The sequence below is a fragment of the Neoarius graeffei genome, chromosome 21 (genome assembly GCF_027579695.1).
Source record: "Neoarius graeffei isolate fNeoGra1 chromosome 21, fNeoGra1.pri, whole genome shotgun sequence".
Lineage (NCBI taxonomy): Eukaryota > Metazoa > Chordata > Actinopteri > Siluriformes > Ariidae > Neoarius > Neoarius graeffei.
In genome coordinates, this window is record NC_083589.1 from 2180038 (window position 1) to 2200838 (window position 20801).

The following is a 20801-nucleotide window of genomic DNA, read 5'->3' on the forward strand; positions in this document are numbered from 1 at the left end:
CCATAAAGTCACCCCACAGCTCGATACGCACATGCTTTTCATATTAGTTCAAACCTTTGTTTTTTTTTAAATTTAGGTCTCCCCTTAGATTATATCCCCCTCTCTCTCACTAAACATTCCTTATATATTTTTTGGCAATAGATTATTTCTCGCTTTGTACATTATTTGTGCTGTTCTGAATTTGAATAATGATGAGTGTTAATAAAATGATGATATTAAATGTGAATAATATAAAGGAAGAACACATCAAACTGCCTGAAGCAGCTGTGTAACCCGACTCTGAATATGAGGAACTCTCCCTGCTGACATTCTGATGGGACTTTTGGACTTCACTGGTTCTGAATCTGGCCCACTGGGATTGTTGTGACTCTTCAACACTATTTCTGTCACTTTAATGTTCATTCTGACTTCATCACTTTAAATATCTGTGTGTCACTGTAGGAAATGATCCTGAGAACGATAATGACGCTGTTCCAGCTGATCAGAGGACAGTTATAGTGGCAGGTATGATAATAATGTGACAGTTTTGTAATCTCCATAATGAGCACAGTCATAAACAACATCAAAGTGGAAAACTGCCATTGATTTAATTAAATTTGACAGAGAAAATACCAGAGTCCTGTGATACTGCTGTTACCAATAGTACACAAGGATTATATCACAGAAAGAAAGAAAGAAAGAAAGAAAGAAAGAAAGAAAGAAAGAAAGAAAGAAAGAAGTTTCACTTTTCTATCTGTGGGTCTTTCTTCAGTTTTTTGCATACTGACTCCATTCCTCTGTCCACCTCTCAGACGGTGTGAGGTTGGTGAATGGTGAAAGTCGCTGTGCTGGGAGAGTGGAGGTTCTTCAGGATGGTCAGTGGGGAACAGTGTGTGGTTCTGCTTGGGATGTGAAAGATGCTGCAGTGGTGTGTAGAGAGCTGCGCTGTGGGGAGCCTGTAGACCTGCGGTATTGGGCTGAGTTTGGACGAGGATCAGGACCAATCTGGATACACGATTTGTACTGCAGAGGGTCAGAGTCAACACTGAACAACTGTAGCTCACAAGGGGGACATGCCTGTGATCATGGTTATGATGCTGGAGTCGTCTGTTCAGGTAAACTGCTGTATTTGAAAAAAATAAATAAATAAATTCATAATATGAATACAATAATGTGAGTACATTTTATGTAAATATAAAGCATTTTGCTCCAGTGTAATGATTTGTTGATATTCTGACTGAAAATGTGTGTGTGAGAGAGAGAGAGAGAGAGAGAGAGAATTTTTATTTGACGGTATGGTTTATATGGGGTCTCTCTCTCTCTCTCTCTCTCTCTCTCTCTCTCTCTCTCTCTCAGGCAGTGTGAGGTTGGTGAATGGTGGAAGTCGCTGTGCTGGAAGAGTGGAGGTTCTTCAGGATGGTCAGTGGGGAACAGTGTGTGGTGATGACTGGGATCTGGACGATGCTGCAGTGGTGTGTGGAGAGCTGGGCTGTGGGGAGCCTGTAAATGCAACACAAAACAGTGACTTTGGAGCGGGATCAGGACCAATCTGGCTGGTTGGTGTGCAGTGTAGAGGATCAGAGTCGACACTGAAGAACTGTCGATCAGATGGGAGGGGGGATTACTGTGGTCACGGTCGGGATGCTGGAGTCACCTGTTCAGGTAAACTGCTGTATTTCGGAAAAAGTATTCCAAATAGTAAAATTATTGTGTTGATCTATTTGACTAAATTTTGCTCCTCCACTGTCATGATTTATTGATATTCTGACTAAAAATGTGTGTGTGTGTGTGTGTGTGTGTGTGTGTGTGTGTGTGTGTGTGTGTGAGAGAGAGAGAGAGAACATGATGTTACAGTGGTGCTTGAAAGTTTGTGAACCCTTTAGAATTTTCTATATTTCTGCATAAATATGACCTAAAACATCATCAGATTTTCACACAAGTCCTAAAAGTAGATAAAGAGAACCCAGTGAAACAAATGAGACACAAATATTATAATTGGTCATTTATTTACTGAGGAAAATGATCCAATATTACATATCTGTGAGTTTCAAAAGTATGTGAACCTTTGCTTTCAGTATCTGGTGTGACCCCCTTGTGCAGCAATAACTGCAACTAAACATTTCCAGTAACTGTTGATCAGTCCTGCACACCAGCTTGGAGGAATTTTAGCCCATTCTGCCATACAGAACAGCTTCAACTCTGGGATGTTGGTGGGTTTCCTCACATGAACTGCTCGCTTCAGGTCCTTCCACAACATTTCCATTGGATTAAGGTCAGGACTTTTACTTGGCCATTCCAAAACATTAACTTTATTCTTCTTTAACCATTATTTGGTAGAACGACTTGTGTGCTTAGGGTCGTTGTCTTGCTGCATGACCCACCTTCTCTTGAGATTCAGTTCATGGACAGATGTCCTGACATTTTCCTTTAGAATTCGCTGGTATAATTCAGAATTCATTGTTCCATCGATAATGGCAAGCCATCCTGGCCCAAATACAGCAAAACAGGCCCAAACCATGATACTACAACCACCATGTTTCACACATGGGATAAGGTGCTTATGCTGAAATGCAGTGTTGTCCCTTCTCCAAACATTACACTTCTCATTTAAACCAAAAAGTTCTATGTTGGTCTCATCCATCCACAAAACATTTTTCCAATAGCCTTCTGGCTTGTCCCCGTGATCTTTAGCAAACGGCAGATGAGCAGCAATGTTCTTTTTGGAGAGCAGTGGCTTTCTCCTTGCAAGCCTGCCATGCACACCATTGTTGTTCAGTGTTCTCCTGATGATAGACTCATGAACATTAACATTAGCCAATGTGAGAGAGGCCTTCAGTTGCTTAGAAGTTACCCTGGGGTCCTTTGTGACTTCGCTGACTATTACACGCCTTGCTCTTGGAGTGATCTTTGTTGGTCGACCACTCCTGGGGAGGGTAACAATGGTCTTGAATTTCCTCCATTTGTACACAGTCTGTCTGACTGTGGGTTGGTGGAGTCCAAACTCTAGAGATGGTTTTGTAACCTTTTCTAGCCTGATGAGCATCAACAACGCTTTTTCTGAGGTCCTCAGAAATTTCCTTTGTTCTTGCCATGATACACTTCCACAAACATGTGTTGTGAAGATCAGACTTTGATAGATCCCTGTTCTTTAAATAAAACAGGGTGCCCACTCACACCTGATTGTCATCCCATTGATTGAAAACACTTGACTCAAATTTCACCTTCAAATTAACTGCTAACCTAGAGGTTTACATACTTTTGCCACTCACAGATATGTAATATTGGATCATTTTCCTCAATAAATAAATGACCAAGTCTAATATTTTTGTCTCATTTGTTTAACTGGGTTCTCTTTATCGACTTTTAGGACTTGTGTGAAAATCTGATGATGTTTTAGGTCATATTTATGCAGAAATATAGAAAATTCTAAAGGGTTCAGAAACTTTCAAGCACCACTGTATGTTTTTTGGATTTTCTCTCTCTCTCACACACACACTGTCTCTCTCTCAGATGGTGTGAGGTTGGTGAATGGTGGAAGTCGCTGTGCTGGGAGAGTGGAGGTTCTTCAGGATGGCCAGTGGGGAACAGTGTGTGGTGATGACTGGGATCTGGACGATGCTGCAGTGGTGTGTGGAGAGCTGGGCTGTGGGGGGCCTGGAGATGCACCACAAAACAGTGACTTTGGAGCGGGATCAGGACCAATCTGGCTGGTTGGTGTGCAGTGTAGCGGATCAGAGTTGACACTGAAGAACTGTAGATCAGATGGTAGGGGGGATGACTGTGGTCACGGTCGTGACGCTGGAGTCACCTGTTCAGGTAAACTGCTGTATTTCGGAAAAAAATATTCCAAAGAGTAAAATTATTGTTTTGATCGATTTGACGAGATTTTGCTCCTCCATTGGAATGATTTATTGATATTCTGACTAAAAATGTGTGTGTGTGTGAAAAAGTGTGTGTGTGTGTGAAAAAGAGAAGTTTTATTTGATTGTCTGGTTTATGTGGATTCTCTCTCTCTCTCTCTCTCTCTCTCTCTCTCTCTCTCTCTCTCTCTCAGGCAGTGTGAGGTTGCTGAATGGTGGAAGTCGCTGTGCTGGGAGAGTGGAGGTTCTTCATGATGGTCAGTGGGGAACAGTGTGTCATAATAGCTGGGATATGAGAGAAGCTGCAGTGGTGTGTAGAGAGCTGCGCTGTGGGGAGCCTGTAAATGTTCGGTATGAGGCTCACTTTGGACGAGGATCCGGACCAATCTGGATGAATTTTGTGACCTGTAGAGGATCAGAGTCGACACTGAAGAACTGTACATCAGCAGAGTTGGGGAAAAATAACTGTCATCATGGTCAAGATGCTGGAGTCACCTGCTCAGGTAAACTGGTTTTAATCTTAACTTTTAAAATATATGCTCAAAAATATATTTACAGTATTACCACAATCGATATTTAAGTTCAATAAAATAAATGTTGATCATAATAGACTGCGCTGTCGGGGTCCGGTGTAAAGTCCACGTTGATGAACATGACAGTGTGTTGGATGCAGCGTCACTGCAATCTGCTGTAAAATCAGCTTTAGAGGAATTACACACTGTATGATCATTTTACTTCAACTGATAATAATAATAATCAGTTCAGTTTCAGTTCAGTTCAGTTATGGTCCGCATCTAGGAAGATGATCTGGGACCCTTCTCACGACGTCATCAATGCCTCGCTGCTGCTCGTTCCATGAGCTGATGCTCTGACAGGGTTCGACCAAGCTTCACCTGGGCACGCCATGCCGTTCTGTCAGCCGCCACCTCAAACCAATTGTTGCCGAAGCCGAAGATTTTCAGGTCTTCTTTCGCGCAGTCTTTCCATCTTTTAAGGGGACGGCCTCTCGGTCGGGTGCCATGCGAAAGTTCGCAGAAGAGGAACTGCTTTGGGATCCTGTTGTCACCCATCCTACAGACGTGACCCAGCCAGCGGAGTCTATTAGCTCGAATTATAGTTTCCATTGTAGTTGAGTTGGCACGTGACAGGACCTCTGTGTTCGTGATGTGATGCCACCATTTATCTCTGAGGAGTTTCCGCAAGGATCGTTGATGCAAACTTTCTAGCATTTGCAGTTGCTTTGAGAGAGTTGGCCATGTCTCACTGCCGTAGAGCAGAATCGGTAGTATAATGGCTCTGTACACTATCAACTTGGTGGTGCTGGACAGTCCATTTCTGTCCCAACATCTCGTAGCTAGACTGCGGAATGAGTGAGCTGCTCGGCTAATTCTCTTCTTGACCTCGGCTTGAAGGCTCCCATCGTCGCTGAGGTTGCTACCCAGGTACACAAAATTGTGTGCCCGCTTAAGTTTGAAGCCATCTAGGAGGATCGGTGGTGGTTCTGGGCACTGAATGTGCATTACCTCGGTCTTGGGTTTGCTGATGGTGAGGCCATAGTCATTACATGTGTTGTTAAGGGCTGTTGTAACATTCTGTAGAGAGTTAAGGTCTGCAGTGGCTAAGGCTGCATCGTCGGCATACAGGAAGTCGCTCAGTCTCGTTTTGGATGCTGATTTAGACTTGAGGCGGTGAAGTTGGAAAAGCTTGCCATCCAACTTGTGTCGTATCTCAACTCCCCAGTCTTGCATTTCCTTATGTGCATGGCGAAGCATGAAGGAAAAGAAAAGGATAAACAGGGTGGGTGCGAGAACACAACCTTGCCGTAGTCCAGAGGAGACTTCGAATGCTTCAGTGAGTTCGCCTTTGATAGAGACTTTGGCCTGCATGCTGTCATGGAAGCTGCTGATGATAGCCACCAGCTTAGGGGGGATTCCAATCTTGCGCAGGATATCCCAAGTGAGAGACCTATCCACTGTGTCAAATGCTTTGACAAGGTCAATGAAGATGATATGGAGCTGCTGGTTCTGCTCGCGGCTCTTCTCAATCAATTGGCGCAGGGCAAAGATCATGTCATAATAATGATAGTAATAATAATAATAATAATCCTGGGATATTAGAGGCAGATGACATAAAACGCAGCGACATGAGAAAGGCATTATCTAATGAATAGTTGAGAAGGATATGAAGGATACTGAAGTCAGAACTGAATGGTGGAAACGTGATGAAGGCGATCAATTTAAGGGCAGTTTCAGTGGGAAGGTCTGGTGCAGGAATTATCAATTGGACCAAAGAAGAGCTCATTAAATTCGACTAGAAAATGAGAAAGTTGTTCACCATTAACAGAACACTTCACCCACAGGGGGATGACGATAGATTTTATGTGAAAGGATAAGTGCTGGATGAGGTTTATTAAGTGTCGAGGACTGTGTAAACATTGAAGTAGGTTGTTTATACAAGTTTGTTGAAGCAACTATCGAAAGGTTACTTCGTTTTGTAGCAGATGAAAAAATTTTGGATGAGGGGGTGAGAAAGCAAAGTATAGCCGAAGAAAGAATGAGCAGATATAGAAACAAGACACTGCATGGACAATTTATGAAGGGACCGGAGGAAGTGAGAGATTAGGATTTGTGGAACTGGTTAAGTAGACATACCATAAAGAAAGAAACGGAAGGACTCTTAACTGCTGCACAAGATCAAGCATTCCGAACCAACAGCATCAAGAACAGAGTCGACAAGGAGAATGTGTCCCTGATGTGCCGATTTTGTGGAGAAAGAGAAAAGACAATTAGTCATCTAACAGCAGAATGAAAGAAACTCACGCTAACAGAAAACAAAATGTGGAAACATTGTAAGGTCGGACAAGTCATTCACTTGAAGCTCTGTCAGAAGTTCAGTGGTATAAGTGGTATGACCACACTCCGGAAGGGCTCATGGAAAATGATGAAGTGAAAATCCTGTGGGACCTCAGGGTTCAAACAGGCCATCATCTTCAACATAACAGACCTGATATGGTCGTATTGGAGAAGGAGGAGAGAATATGAAATGTAATTGACATAGCATGCCCCTTTGACACGCGAGTGTTGGAAAAGGAACATGAGAAAATTAAAAATATCAGGACCTTAAAAGAGCGACTGGGAAGATCTGGAAGTGCAGGAGAGTAAATGTAGTACCAGTTATAACAACTGGTACTACATTTACTCTGCTGCACTTCCAGATCTTCCCAGTCGGAAAATGGGAAAAACACTAAGAACTTCAAGGCATCGAAAAACAAAATTAGACTGAATGACAGCACTGCGTTGCTTCAGAAAGCTCACTTGTTGGGAACAGCAAAGATTTTAAGAAAGTCACTAGACACCTAAGGATATAGGCTAAAGCTCGATGTCTAGATTACATAAACCGCTTTATCAGCTTACTGTGCGAATTGCTGGAAAAAAAATATATCTCAGGTGACCTCTGGTGCAATCACAACCCTAAAGGTACTAAGCTCTGCCTCAAACATTCACACTTTGTTTTTCTTTGATTTTGATGAAAATCTTATCAATATGATCGACTCAGTGCTCGCCATCTCATTCCTATATCATCATATTAGTCTTTTTATTTTTAAACTGTTTCTTGCTTTTATGTTCATCGTGTTACATTTGACGGGAAATGCAAAAAGTGCGATTTTCAGTCCCAGATATTTTGTGAATTTAATGATGAGTGTTAATAAAATGATGATATTAAATGTGAATAATATAAAGGAAGAACACATCAAACTGCCTGAAGCAGCTGTGTAACCCGACTCTGAATATGAGGAACTCTCCCTGCTGAAATTCTGATGGGACTTTTGGACTTCACTGGTTCTGAATCTGGCCCACTGGGATTGTTGTGACTCTTCAACACTATTTCTGTCACTTTAATGTTCATTCTGACTTCATCACTTTAAATATCTGTGTGTTACTGTAGGAAATGATCCTGAGAACGATGATGACGCTGTTCCAGCTGATCAGAGGACAGTTATAGTGACAGGTCTGATAATAATGTTAGATGAGATTTATTTTTGTATAATTTGTTTGGTGAATTATCGAATTTTCCTCTTAATGAAAGAGTTAGTATAATTTCATTCATGGTAATTACAGCACATACTGCATACTGTACATGTGGAAGTTGTCCTTCATTTAGATCAGGAACTCGATAATACGGTACACCTTGCCTATAAGGTTAGAGATGGTTCCGGTTAGCGGAGTGATACGGTGTAAGGTCAGGAGGTCATGTGTCACGTAGTTGAGTTGTCGGTTGTCCTACAGTTGTGGCAGACATTAAAGTGAATTAATGAGCAGACAAGCTCTCCCTGTGTTTTCTCAAAAGCAGTCTCGAAAAAGCCACATTACAATAATAACGTGACAGTTTTTATACTGACAGGTATGAGAATAATGTAACAGTTTTGTAATCTCTATCATCAACACAGTCATAAATAATATCAAAGTGTATTTACTATCATTGATTTAATTAATTTTGACAGAGAAAATACCAGAGTCCTGTGATGCTGCCGTTACCAATAGTACACAAGGATTATATCACAGAAAGAAAGAAAGAAAGAAAGAAAGAAAGAAAGAAAGAAAGAAAGAAAGAAAGATGTTTCACTTTTACATCTGTGGGTCTGGATAGAATCTTTTGAGTGAAACAGGGTAAAAATATTTTGAAATTATGTTCTGTCTCAAACATAGAGCATCATAGACCCTGATCGTTGTGTTTTTTTTTTTTTTCAAACTGACTGCATTGTTCTGTCCACCTCTCAGACGGTGTGAGGTTGGTGAATGGTGAAAGTCGCTGTGCTGGGAGAGTGGAGGTTCTTCAGGATGGTCAGTGGGGAACAGTGTGTAGTACTGCGTGGGATGTGAAAGATGCTGCAGTGGTGTGTAGAGAGCTGAGCTGTGGGGAGCCTGAAGCTCTGGGGTTTTGGGCTGATTTTGGAGAAGGATCAGGAGCAATCTGGAAACAGGATTTGTACTGCAGAGGATCAGAGTCAACACTGAACAACTGTAGCTCACAAGGGGGACATGTCTGTTATACTAATACTAATGCTGGAGTGATCTGTTCAGGTAAACTGATGTACTGAGAAAAAAATGTGTCAAAACAATAATATTTGTACATTTTAGATTTTATGTAAATCTAAAGCATTTTGCAGCTACACTGTAATGATTTGTTGATATTCTGACACATTGAAAATGTGTACAATATTTACACAATGAAATAAAACCCAGGTCACAGAAGACCGAGACTCTCTGCTGGTCCTCACCGGTGCTCTGGGAGAGTGGAGGTGTTCCATGGACGTTCCTGGTCCACAGTGTGTGATGCTGACTTTGACCAGCAGGATGCAGAGGTTGTGTGCAGAGAGCTGGGCTGTGGGATTCCTGTGGAGGTGCTGGGATCAGCTGCTTTTGGCCGAGGGGAGGGTCAGGTGTGGACAGAGGAGCTTCAGTGTAGAGGAAACGAATCTGAAATTTACTTCTGTCCAACATCATCTTCACTCAAACACTCAACCTGCTCCCATGACAACGATGTGGGATTAATATGTTCTGGTTAAGTATCATTATTTAACTTCTGTTTAAATAGAGACCACAAACCTGTCAATCAAACTTTATGGTGCCTTTGTTAATTTTCCTCTTTCACCGAGCTCTTGGCTGTTTGTTCAGCTCACACAGGGGCGCGGCTGGTGAACGGACCGGACTCCTGTTCCGGTCGAGTGGAGCTCCAGTACCTCAGTGAGTGGGGCACAGTTTGTGCTGTAAGCTGGGATACGAGAGCTGCAGATGTTCTCTGTGCACAGCTGGATTGTGGTACTGCTGTGGCTATGGTGGAGGTCGACTGGTTTGGGGAGGGGCGTGACCCCATCTGGGCTGATGTGTTTGATTGTCAGGGGAATGAGACACACCTCTCACAATGTGATGTCTCATCATGGAGTCGAGCTGCATGCTCTCATCAAAACGATGCTGGAGTCATCTGTAATGGTGAGATATTAACGTCACATACACCACATTAGTGAATAAAGTCAGTGTTCATTAGAACAGGGGTTTTCAAACTGTGGGAGAGTCAGCCCCCCCTCGGAGAGCAAATAAACAACCGCGCCCCCCCCCCTTACAATTTTTGTTGTTGCTATACTTAATGTTCCATTCATATTTTTAAAAAATGGTTGTTGTACACATTTTTTTCTTTTTCACATTTTAAACAACTGTGCTTTTTAAAACATCTTGTTTTACACATTTTAAACATCTCATAGCATCGTTAGCTAGCACCTCTTGGCAGACAACACACTGTGGCAGTGGAGCATCTTCAGATCCAGTCCATGAAAATCCAAACTTTAAATAATTGTGGTCATACTTCCTTCTTTTTCCAGTCCCCCAGGATTTCGCGGGCCTTTTTTGTGATTGTTGCGGGCTAAAATGTCTGATGTTGCGGGGGATTTCCAAAAAAAATTGCGATGAAAGTTGCGGTGTTTTTAGGTTTTTGTTGCGATTACACTGCGGGAGGAAGTGAAAGTTGCGAGAAATTGTTGCGATTTTCTCTTTTTGTGATTAAAATTGAGTGATATGTTAAATATTAAGTTATTACTGAAAAACTATTGATTAAAAAAACAAAGACACTGAGAAGTGGTCCTATAAGCAACTTTACCAATATAAAAGATTACCAGGACTACAAAAATGCAGAAAAATAGGCTTTACTTATCCAAATGCACCTGTTGGTTCTGAAGTTAAAGTGCAGAGAACCTACAACATGAAGTTACCTTAAAATATAATATAAATGCCTCAGCTTTCATATAAGAAAAAAACTATTAATACTAGTACTGTGTACAGTCAGTCTCTCCTGAAGACTAAATTAAACAATAATTATAAACTAGGCGGCATGGTGGTGTAGTGGTTAGCGCTGTCGCCTCACAACAAGAAGGTCCGGGTTCGAGCCTCGTGGCCGGCGAGGGCCTTTCTGTGCGGAGTTTGCATGTTCTCCCCGTGTCCGCGTGGGTTTCCTCCGGGTGCTCCGGTTTCTCCCACAGTCCAAAGACATGCAGGTTAGGTTAACTGGTGACTCTAAATTGACCGTAGGTGTGAATGTGAGTGTGAATGGTTGTCTGTGTCTATGTGTCAGCCCTGTGATGACCTGACGACTTGTCCAGGGTGTACCTCGACTTTCGCCCGTAGTCAGCTGGGATAGGCTCCAGCTTGCCTGCGACCCTGTAGAAGGATAAAGCGGCTAGAGATAATGAGATGAGATGAGATTATAAACTAATTAAATAAATGGCTCAGGCTTCATAGACGAAAAAAAAAAAACAATTTGAACAGAATCTCACAGTATGATGCTGAAGCTGCCTAAACAATGGAAAATAAAATACCATTTTGGCAAAAATGTTGGCATCCATTAATTTCTTGTATTAAGTAAAAAAAAATAAAGTGCACACAGTCCTTTACTGTAAACATAACACACTTTCAGTGTTGCCAGATACTGCTGACGTTTTCCAGTCCAAAATATGTTCAAAACCCGCCAAAATACACTTGAAACCTCCCAATCTGGCAACACTGCACGCATGCTGCTTCTCTTGAACACACGGAAGTAAGGCGGAAGGTAGTTTGTCGACATCACCTCAAGACGACGCCAATGATTGGTCAAATTTGCGGGAAAGTTGCGGTGATTGGATATAATTGCAACACCGCCCTGAATTCACGGGGATTGGTTGAATTTGCGCTGAAGTTGCAAATCGCAGCATCCTGGAGGCTCTGTTTTTTTTGCTTGGCCCAGACTTTGTCTCCTCACTCACTGTAGCTTTAGGTACTAAAAATCGATCCATTTTGTCTCTCACGTTGCGCCCCCCCCGAAGAACTCTGGCGCCCCCCAGGGGGGGCGCGCCCCACACTTTGAAAAGCCCTGCATTAGAATATTTAAACCATGTTCTTCTGCTTCAGGATCATCCATGGCACTTCATGAGGGGCGAGTGCGGTTGTCTGGAGGGAGCGAGTGTCAGGGGGAGGTGGAGATTTATTTCAGGCAGGACTGGAGGAGAGTTCTCCTGGACTCGTGGAGTCTGTCTGAGGCGTCTGTGCTCTGCAGACAGCTGGGCTGTGGCTCCGTGCTGAACTACCGCTCCTCTCCATCCACCACTGAACACAAACACATGTGTGTAGCGGGTTTCAGCTGCTCTGGGACTGAAGCTCATCTGGGGAACTGCAGCAGAGCACAAAATGTCAGCTGCAGCTCCGGGGAACAGCTGTACATCACCTGCTCAGGTAAGCAGCACAACACCGACCAATGAGCAGCGATTAACAACAGGAATAAATGTTTTATAATTCTAAAGTGTTCCATTAAATATACAGAATAATCACATAGTCTACAAAGGGATATTAGTTTTATATACTTTATTAAATTAAATAAATCTTTAACTCAGACCCCAGGTCCATCAGGCTGGTTGGTTCTGGTGGAGACTGTGCAGGAAGGCTGGAGGTTTTCCACAGCGGCTCGTGGGGGACAGTGTGTGATGACTCGTGGGATATTGAGGATGCGCAGGTGGTGTGCAGACAGCTGCAGTGTGGAGAGGCCCTCAGTACCCACATACCAGCCTGGTTTGGTCCTGGAACTGGGTCCATATGGCTGAATGAGGTGGAGTGTGAGGGGAACGAGACGTCCCTGTGGAACTGCAGATTTCAGCGGTGTGAAGAGGGTGAATGTGGACACCAGGAGGACGTAGGAGTCGTGTGCTCAGGTACAGTGTGATGACTGAGATTAAACCTGTTAAATATGGACATGTCTGTGTTTCAAAACACAGCTCCAAATTTCCTGAAATTCAACATGAGAGTAAGGAGCTGTTTATAAATGTCATCCATGTTGAATATCTTTTTACAGAAAGATAATATTACACATCTTTAACTGAGTCAATAAAACAGGGTTTTTACAAATGAAGTCGAAGTCGTTCTTCTTCCAGCAGAGATTAAAGAGATCCGACTCACGGAGGGCTGTGAGGGGAATCTGGAAGTGTTCTACAATGGAACCTGGGGTAATGTGTGTCACAATCAGATGGAGCAGGAGGTAGAAACAGCAGGCATGGTGTGTCAAGAGCTGAACTGTGGAAGACGTGGCAGTCCGTCAAACACTGCAGCGAGAGTAAAATCTGCTGCAAACTGGCTGGATCATCTGAAGTGTCGGAAACACGACTCTAATCTGTGGCAGTGTCCATCTTCACCCTGGGGACAGAACAGCTGTGATAATGGTGATGAGGTGGTTCATATTACCTGTACAGGTGGGTGGATTCAGACTTTTCTGCTTCTGTCTGTTGCCATAAACTGCAGTGTTCCACTGTGAATAGTGTATAACTAATGTTGCTGAAATATAAAGTGTATTTGGTAAAAAATCCTGTGAAAAGTCTGAGGAAAGTCTGCTCTGAGAGATAAACCTGCATGTGAAACCTTTTCATTAATGCATGGATTTTATTCCTGCAGACGATGGAAAGTCTCTCCATCCACGAGAAAAGTGCTCTTCATTTCCCTCTCAGAAACATTGCTCAAGTAAGGATGGATAAGGAAAAGCTTTTTGTACTGTTCTTCATTTGCATTTGTTCATGACAGAAGATATTTCCTCGTGTTTATAAAATCATTTTCTGCGGACTTGAATGGATTTCCTCATAGAACCATCCTGAGGGCATCAGTCTTCCTCACACTTCATGAAAATTCAACCAACAGAAATCAAATCAGGAAACAGAACCCAAAGCTGATCTTACTGCTTTACATGATTTCATTCAGCAGCAATTCATTCCTTTATTTATGAATAACACATCAAAGTAAACACCTGGATATGGAGTTGGTATGAGATTCTTTTTCAGAAGACCTCAGAAAGTGTTTTTGGTAAACGAGCCCATGCTGAGTGTAATATAAGGTTGTATTATCATTGTGTTGTAGTGAGCTGTGTGACTGGAGCTGTTCTTCAGCGTGGGTGTGTTTCCTCATGTGTGATGTGTGTGATGTAGAGCGCTGGTCTCTCAGGCTGAGGGGAGATAACGGAAGCTGCTCTGGGAGGTTGGAGGTGTATCATAACGCTACGTGGGGCTCCGTTTGTGATGATCAGTGGAACATCAGGAACGCTCAGGTGGTGTGCAGACAGCTGGGCTGTGGGTTGGCGCTGAGAGCTGAGAGGAATGTTACTGGTTCTGGTGAAGGGACGATCTGGCTGAACAGAGTGAAGTGTCGAGGGGATGAGATTCACCTGTGGGACTGTCATCATTCCCTGAAGAACCACACTGACTGCTCTCATGCTGGAGTCACCTGTGCAGGTCAGAGGGGTGCACTAACTTTTCAGCTTTCTGTCTCTGCTCATTACACTTTTCTCCCAGTGTTAAAACTTGCTGACTTTTATTTATAATCTTCGATGGAATCTTGAAAGCTCAGATCTGAAACAGTAATTCACTCATCAGCATCTCATAAACCTTATTGAGTGAGAGTTTATTTTTATTGGATGATAGAAATGTTTTTTTTTCTTTTTGTAAATACAGACATATCCACTGTGTCCACGAGGATACCCACCACCTCCACCACCACCACCACCACATCAGGTCTGTATATTTGTTCCAGTACAATAATTGCTACTGTTCAGTATTTTTATAAATATTTATGATTACAGTGTCGTATCGAGATCCTCTTCTGTGTTTCTGACTTCAGTAAGAGCCACTCAAACTCCTCCATCAGCTGGAGCTCCATCCAGCCCTCCACTGGTTCTCTTTGTGTTGGGAACGCTGCTCTTCCTGGCCTTAGTGCTTCTGCTGCTCCTGTTTTACCAGAACAGAGCGCTCAGGAGAGGTACGGCACATTCACACATTTTCTTTTCTCTACAACACCAACTCTATTATTGGATTATATAATTTACAGTCTCACACTTTATTCAAAATTGGTATTCAGAATTATTCACAAATACAAACTCTATTATTATTATTATTATTATCCACTCCAGATGTCTCTACGACGAGGCGTAAGAGTCAGCCTGAGGCAGTCTATGAGGAGATCAACCACAGATCCATCACTAGAAGAAGCAGGAACTCCACTCAAAGCGGTGAGTGAGAAGTGAACTGATCTCCATCACACTGAGGGCCCGGTCCCACAACACCCATAACTATAACTCTACCTATAACTCCAACTCTGACTCTCCCTCTGCCTGAGTTTAGTTCCAGTCTGGAGCAGAAACACCACAACTATAATCCCCACTATAATATCGGTTGGTCCTGACCCTCAGGGAAATAAATATTCATGATTGTTGGTTTAAACAATGAGCTGATTGGTCAGATGTTTGATGGGATCAGGTCCAGCCCTGGAAACATCACTCCAGAAGCAGCGATATGGATAAACCCAGGCCTGGGCTATAGGGATCCATATCGCTCTGGTGTGAGCACCGACCACATACACTGCAGGGGACCCAGTTATTTAGAGTTAGAGTTAGAGTTATTGTGGGAGCGGGCCTTCAAAAAATATTTTCCCCCAAATCCAATGAGATTCATTTCTTTACAACAAATCAATAAAAATGAATAAAAATAAGTGTGTGTGAGAGGAAGTGTGCAGTTGGAGTCCATGTGGTGTCGAGACAGAATTCTGCTGATAAACGTCTATTAAAGCTTCTGATTTAGTGCAAGTGTGTGTGTGAACTTTCCTGTAACCCCCCCCCCCCCCCCCCCCCCCCCGTGTCTCCCTGTACAGGTGCATTACTCTCTCCCTCCGTGTGTGTGTGTGTGTGTGTGTGATTTACCAAAAATGAATAAAAATGTGTGTGAGAGGAAGTGTGCAGTTGGAGTCCATGTGGTGTCATGACAGAATTCTGCTGATAAACATCTATTAAAGCTTCTGATTTGCTGCATTTGAACGTCAAGTCAAGTCAAATTTATTTATAAAGCAAATTTAAGAACAACAGCAGTTGAGCAAAGTGCTGTACAATCATCAGAACACACACCATAAAACACCACAATAACACACAAACACCAAGTTAAGAGACAAATCACACCATCAAATAATAATAATAATAATAATAATAATAATCTGAAAATGTCACTGATAATTTCGAATCTTCATCTGTTTCAAACGTAAACTGACAATGTTAATGTTAACAGTCTCGCACCATTTGCTTCACACCGAGCGACATTCACCTCGCGTCTCACTCCAGACAGTTCCCCCTACACACACACACACACACACACACACAGAGTCGTGTAATGTGACTCTTCTTATGATGCATTTACACTCCATCCAATCTACACTTTCACTGCACAGTTCACCAGTTACACTTTTTAAAAGCCTGACGATGATTTCTCTTCTTACACACTGACACACAAATCTCATCCACTTCTCTTTTTAAACACAACTTTCCTCTTCTGGATCATTTTATAGAAACTCCATCTGTTTGTGTTTTATTTCCATTACAATCTGCACTGAAGATTGTGTTTACTCCCTAAAGTATCTGTCCATGGAAACAGCTGACGCAATTAGTGCATTAAAAACTGAAAATCACCGACCCGACCTCGCAAAGGAGCTCAAAGGTCAAATCTGACAGTTGATTCAGGGAGAATGGGTGCATATTTGGGGTCGTTTACTGTCACATGTTCTCAGCCAAAAACTTTATTTCATGGTGAAAATGACATTTTTGTCTCTTTTGAAAGTTTTTCAGACTTTAGATCTGAAAATATCAGAGAAACCTGTGATTTGACAGAACGAACAGAAAGAGCAGATGTAAATTATACACAGTGAATAATCTCATCTCATCATCTCTAGCTGCTTTATCCTGTTCTACAGGGTCGCAGGCAAGCTGGAGCCTATCCCAGCTGACTACGGGCGAAAGGCGGGGTACACCCTGGACAAGTCGCCAGGTCATCACAGGGCTGACCCATAGACACAGACAACCATTCACACTCACATTCACACCTACGGTCAATTTAGAGTCACCAGTTAACCTAACCTGCATGTCTTTGGACTGTGGGGGAATCCGGAGCACCCAGAGGAAACCCACGCGGACACGGGGAGAACATGCAAACTCCGCACAGAAAGGCCCTCGCCGTCCATGGGGCTCGAACCCGGACCTTCTTGCTGTGAGGCTACAGCGCTAACCACTACACCACCGTGCCGCCCGCCAACGCAAAGTTTTCAGTGATAACATCACACTGGGGAATTTCTGTCATTTTTATCTCCAGCTTTTGATAAAATATATCAGTTTGTCAATAATCTACAAAAGAATATGCACTAAAGAAAAAATACAAGGTCATTGTCTGTAAATCTGAAACTATTTTTATGATTTTTTGAAAATAGTACAGTCAGAAACAGAAAATGACCTTTTTGACCTCTCACAGTAGGTCAAAGGTCAGATTAGACACTTGATTCTGGTAGAACGGGTCGGTGTTTGGGGTCGTTTACTGGAACATATTAGAAGCCAAAATCAATATTTCATGGTGAAATGGTGAAAGTGACCATTTTTGCGAGTGCCAAAATACATTAAAATCAATTTTTCAAAAACTGATAAAGAATTCTTGACCAAAGAAGAACCTTCACTGGTCCAGAGCAAATCATAACTTTTGCCACCATTGGTGTTTATGAACATGTTGTGGTTTTGGCTGTTTTGGAAACAAACCGTTTTCAACTGCAGGCCAGAACGCGTCACTTTCTACTTGACTGGCATCGAAGCTTTTTGCACAGGAAATGAGCTCATCATTTATTTCCAGAAAATCCAGGGGGAAATCCTGATATCTTTAGGAGATAGTGGAATAAATGAAATGACATTTTCAACAAAAAAAACATAAAATGTGCTCTGTGACCTTGAAAAATAGATCAAGGTCACTCATCTTGGCTCAGTGAGTTTCCGTTGTCTGTGGCTATCAGCAGTTAAAATTTCATCCAAAACCAAAAACTTTTGGAAGAAAACAATAAATGTCACCAAAAAAAAAACAATCCAACAGAAACAGTTTGGGGGCGACAACTGCAAAGGCACCATCTCCCCTGGGCTTCAACCTCGATTTTGGGACACGACACCCAAAGCAACCGGTCAGTGACCTGAGTGACCTTGATGGGACGTGTGGTTGTAAAAGGTCAGAGATAGAGGGTGGAGCTCGCCCATTTAATGAGTTGTTTTTGGAAAATAAAAATGGATCCTAAACCCTACAGGGAGTCGGTGAAGGAAGGCCAGTACAGGACAAGTAAGAGCTGAAGCCCTCCAGAGCAGGAGCTTTAATGCCCACACAATGCTCCAGGCAGGAGATGAGGATGCTGTGGTCTACTGTGTCGAATGCAGCTGTGAGATGGAAAAGCATCAGAACGGCAGAATCCCTGGAGTCAGTAGCCAATAAAAGATGGTTCAAACTTTTAAAAGTGCAGATTCAGTGCTGTGAAGGACTTTAAAACCAGACTGGAACACCTCAAGAACGCCGTGTGTGTCTAAAAAAGATTGCAATTGTAAGAGCACAACTTTCTCCAGAATTTTTGAAAGCGAGTTTAGAAATTGGTGTAAAATCGCAGAGGACTGCAGAGTCCAGATGAGGTTTTGTGATCAGTGGTTGCACTACTGCAGGCTTCAAATGTACTGGAACAACACCTGAGGAGAGACTGCTGTTCATAACCATTTGGATGTTTGGGCCAATAGTTTCCAAAATCTCTTGAAAAAGGTGAAGGGGGACAACATCTGTGGGACAAGCTGAAGATTTCATCTGACCAATAATTTCCTTTCAGAGAGAAAGAGACACAGGCTCAAAGTGGGTAAAAGCAGCAGAGCGAGTGACAGTGATAGACAGCTCATAAGAAGGGGGTGAGATGATGCTCTAAGGCTCGCAAGCTTGTCCACAAAGAAGTGGAGGAATTTTTCACAGGTTTCTGGGGAAACATCAGGACGAGCAGATTGGGGGGAATTAAGAACAGTGTTAATGGCACTAAAAAGAACGTGAGCTTTATGACAGTTATTTCAAATAATAACAGAAAAATATTTTGTCTTTTCAACTTTGACAATTTTCTGGTATCTGCACCCGCTGTCCTTTAAAATCTCAAAACACACCTGCAACTCGTCTTTTTTCCGCCTGTGTTCAGCTCTCCTGTGAATGTTTTCCTGTACAGGTGCATTTCTCTCTCTCTCTCTCTCTCTCTCTCTGTGTGTGTGTGTGTGTGTGTGTGTGTGTCTCATGACCGTGCTGCTCTCCTCTAACAGGAAGTCTCCTCTCTGAAGAACAGCATTCTGGGTATGAGCATGTGGATGATGAGCTTCTCTCAGGTAAAAAAGCCCAGAGTGTGAGTTTGTCGAACTCCATGAACTGAAAGAGATTAGAATTGCAATTAAAAATCAGAAATGACTAAACGTGTCCTTTCTGAGACGTGATTATGATGTATTGTATCGAAGAATTACAGTAACTCCAGTGTTTTAATGCTGACACATGACATCTCACAATCAACCTGATCTTACTTTAAGCTTCTGAAATCCCTCTTATCAAATTGATCAAAGCTTCTTTGGATGAGGATTTTATTGAGTATAAATGTGTTTAAAAACCCCAAACAAACAAATGGTTCTTTTTACAGTCAAGTCTGGGATTGAACAAAAGGCGGAGTATTATGATGATGTCATCGACACCAGTGACTTCATAAGTGGGTGCAGTTGTGAACTGATCCCATAAATTTAGTGACTTGACATGAAACCATGAGGTCAGAATGTGATGGAGCTGTTTGTACAGACCCTCTGCTTTTATTTCATTTAGGTGATACAGGAAGAGTCGAGCCACCAGATGACTACGATGATGCCATCACTGCTGGACCGATCCCTGATAACGTGGAGGGTGTGGTTCTGTTTGGGGATTTGTTTTAGAAAGCAGTAGAAATTAAACACACACACTGCACATCAGTTTGTTTCTTGCTTTGTGTGTCGTGACATTTTTGACATGTATACGATGTCATTTTGCATTGTGTCATCAAATACACAGTGTACAAACTGCCACTTCAGTAAACTTTAACTCTCTTTAAATATGTGTTTTGGTGTAGAGGATGAAGCGGAGAATTATGATGACGCCATTCCAGCTGATCAGAAGTCAGTTATACTGACAGGTATGATAATAATGTGACAGTGTCGCATCCACAAGCATCCAAACCATCATTAATGACATTCATGTGGATTTAATAGCTTTTATCTCCACATTCTGACAGAGGATGTGTCCGAGAACTACGATGATGCGGTTACCATGGAAACATACCCAAACGTCATCACAGGTCAGATTTAATCAAATAAACAAAATAAACAAAAAAAGAAAAGCTGCTGAGGGAACCACTGTTTATAGCTGCTATGATATCAGTGAGCAAAGGAACAAACTTATTTTTCCAAAGATATACATTATCTGTAGCTATAAATGGATGAAAAGTACAAGATCTAATTCTTTACTCAGTGAAAAACTGCAATTATTGGCAAATTCCCATGGTCTAAGAGGAATAAACCACTTGGGGACATGCTGTTGCAGGTAAATGATCAACGTGAGGGTGGTAGCAGTAACTCAGCTTCATCACACCACCCTGTAACTCAGTATTTTACTAGAACAGCAACACACACAGTGGTTTATTACTGATTCATTGATTTCTTCAGGAGACGGTCCAGAAGATTATGATGATGTCATCACTGAGGAACAGCATGGAGGAGAGACAGAAAATGAGTGAGTTGTTTATTCTGGTAATGTACGTGAGTGCAAAGGCAGCAAAGTTAAAGCGTGACTCTATTCTATACCATATATAATATAAATATCAGCTTTCTGTTCTGTAATCTCCATTCTGTCATTGAACAAGTGCCGTCATATTTATTCCACAGTTTAGATAAGACCTATATTTATGTCTCATTTACTTCCACATCTTATACACATGGCCTGTGTTCATATTAAGAAAGCTGAACTGATAAATCTCCTTTTTTCTCTTTTTTATTGATAGAATATTAAAGACATTCCCACATCGTGCATCACTGACTGTA

The 20801-nt window shown here is 42.3% G+C and overlaps 1 protein-coding gene across 1 annotated transcript in view; it reads left to right on the forward strand.

The window, feature by feature from the left end:
• Window positions 1-20482, forward strand: part of LOC132869643 (uncharacterized) — an 84461-nt gene extending 63979 nt beyond the window's left edge. The window contains exons 29-48 of the mRNA XM_060902935.1: window positions 442-504; window positions 792-1094; window positions 1336-1641; window positions 3490-3795; window positions 4034-4342; window positions 7785-7847; window positions 8618-8920; window positions 9083-9400; window positions 9515-9829; window positions 11774-12099; window positions 12243-12567; window positions 12790-13101; window positions 13825-14127; window positions 14347-14406; window positions 14513-14650; window positions 14802-14900; window positions 19014-19076; window positions 19835-19897; window positions 19997-20059; window positions 20233-20482. Of these exons, the coding sequence (XP_060758918.1) occupies window positions 442-504; window positions 792-1094; window positions 1336-1641; window positions 3490-3795; window positions 4034-4342; window positions 7785-7847; window positions 8618-8920; window positions 9083-9400; window positions 9515-9829; window positions 11774-12099; window positions 12243-12567; window positions 12790-13101; window positions 13825-14127; window positions 14347-14406; window positions 14513-14650; window positions 14802-14900; window positions 19014-19076; window positions 19835-19897; window positions 19997-20059; window positions 20233-20270 (4076 nt within the window). The 3' untranslated portion in view covers window positions 20271-20482. The remainder of the gene's footprint in view (window positions 1-441; window positions 505-791; window positions 1095-1335; window positions 1642-3489; window positions 3796-4033; window positions 4343-7784; window positions 7848-8617; window positions 8921-9082; window positions 9401-9514; window positions 9830-11773; window positions 12100-12242; window positions 12568-12789; window positions 13102-13824; window positions 14128-14346; window positions 14407-14512; window positions 14651-14801; window positions 14901-19013; window positions 19077-19834; window positions 19898-19996; window positions 20060-20232) is intronic.
• The last annotated feature ends 319 nt before the right edge of the window (window positions 20483-20801 follow it).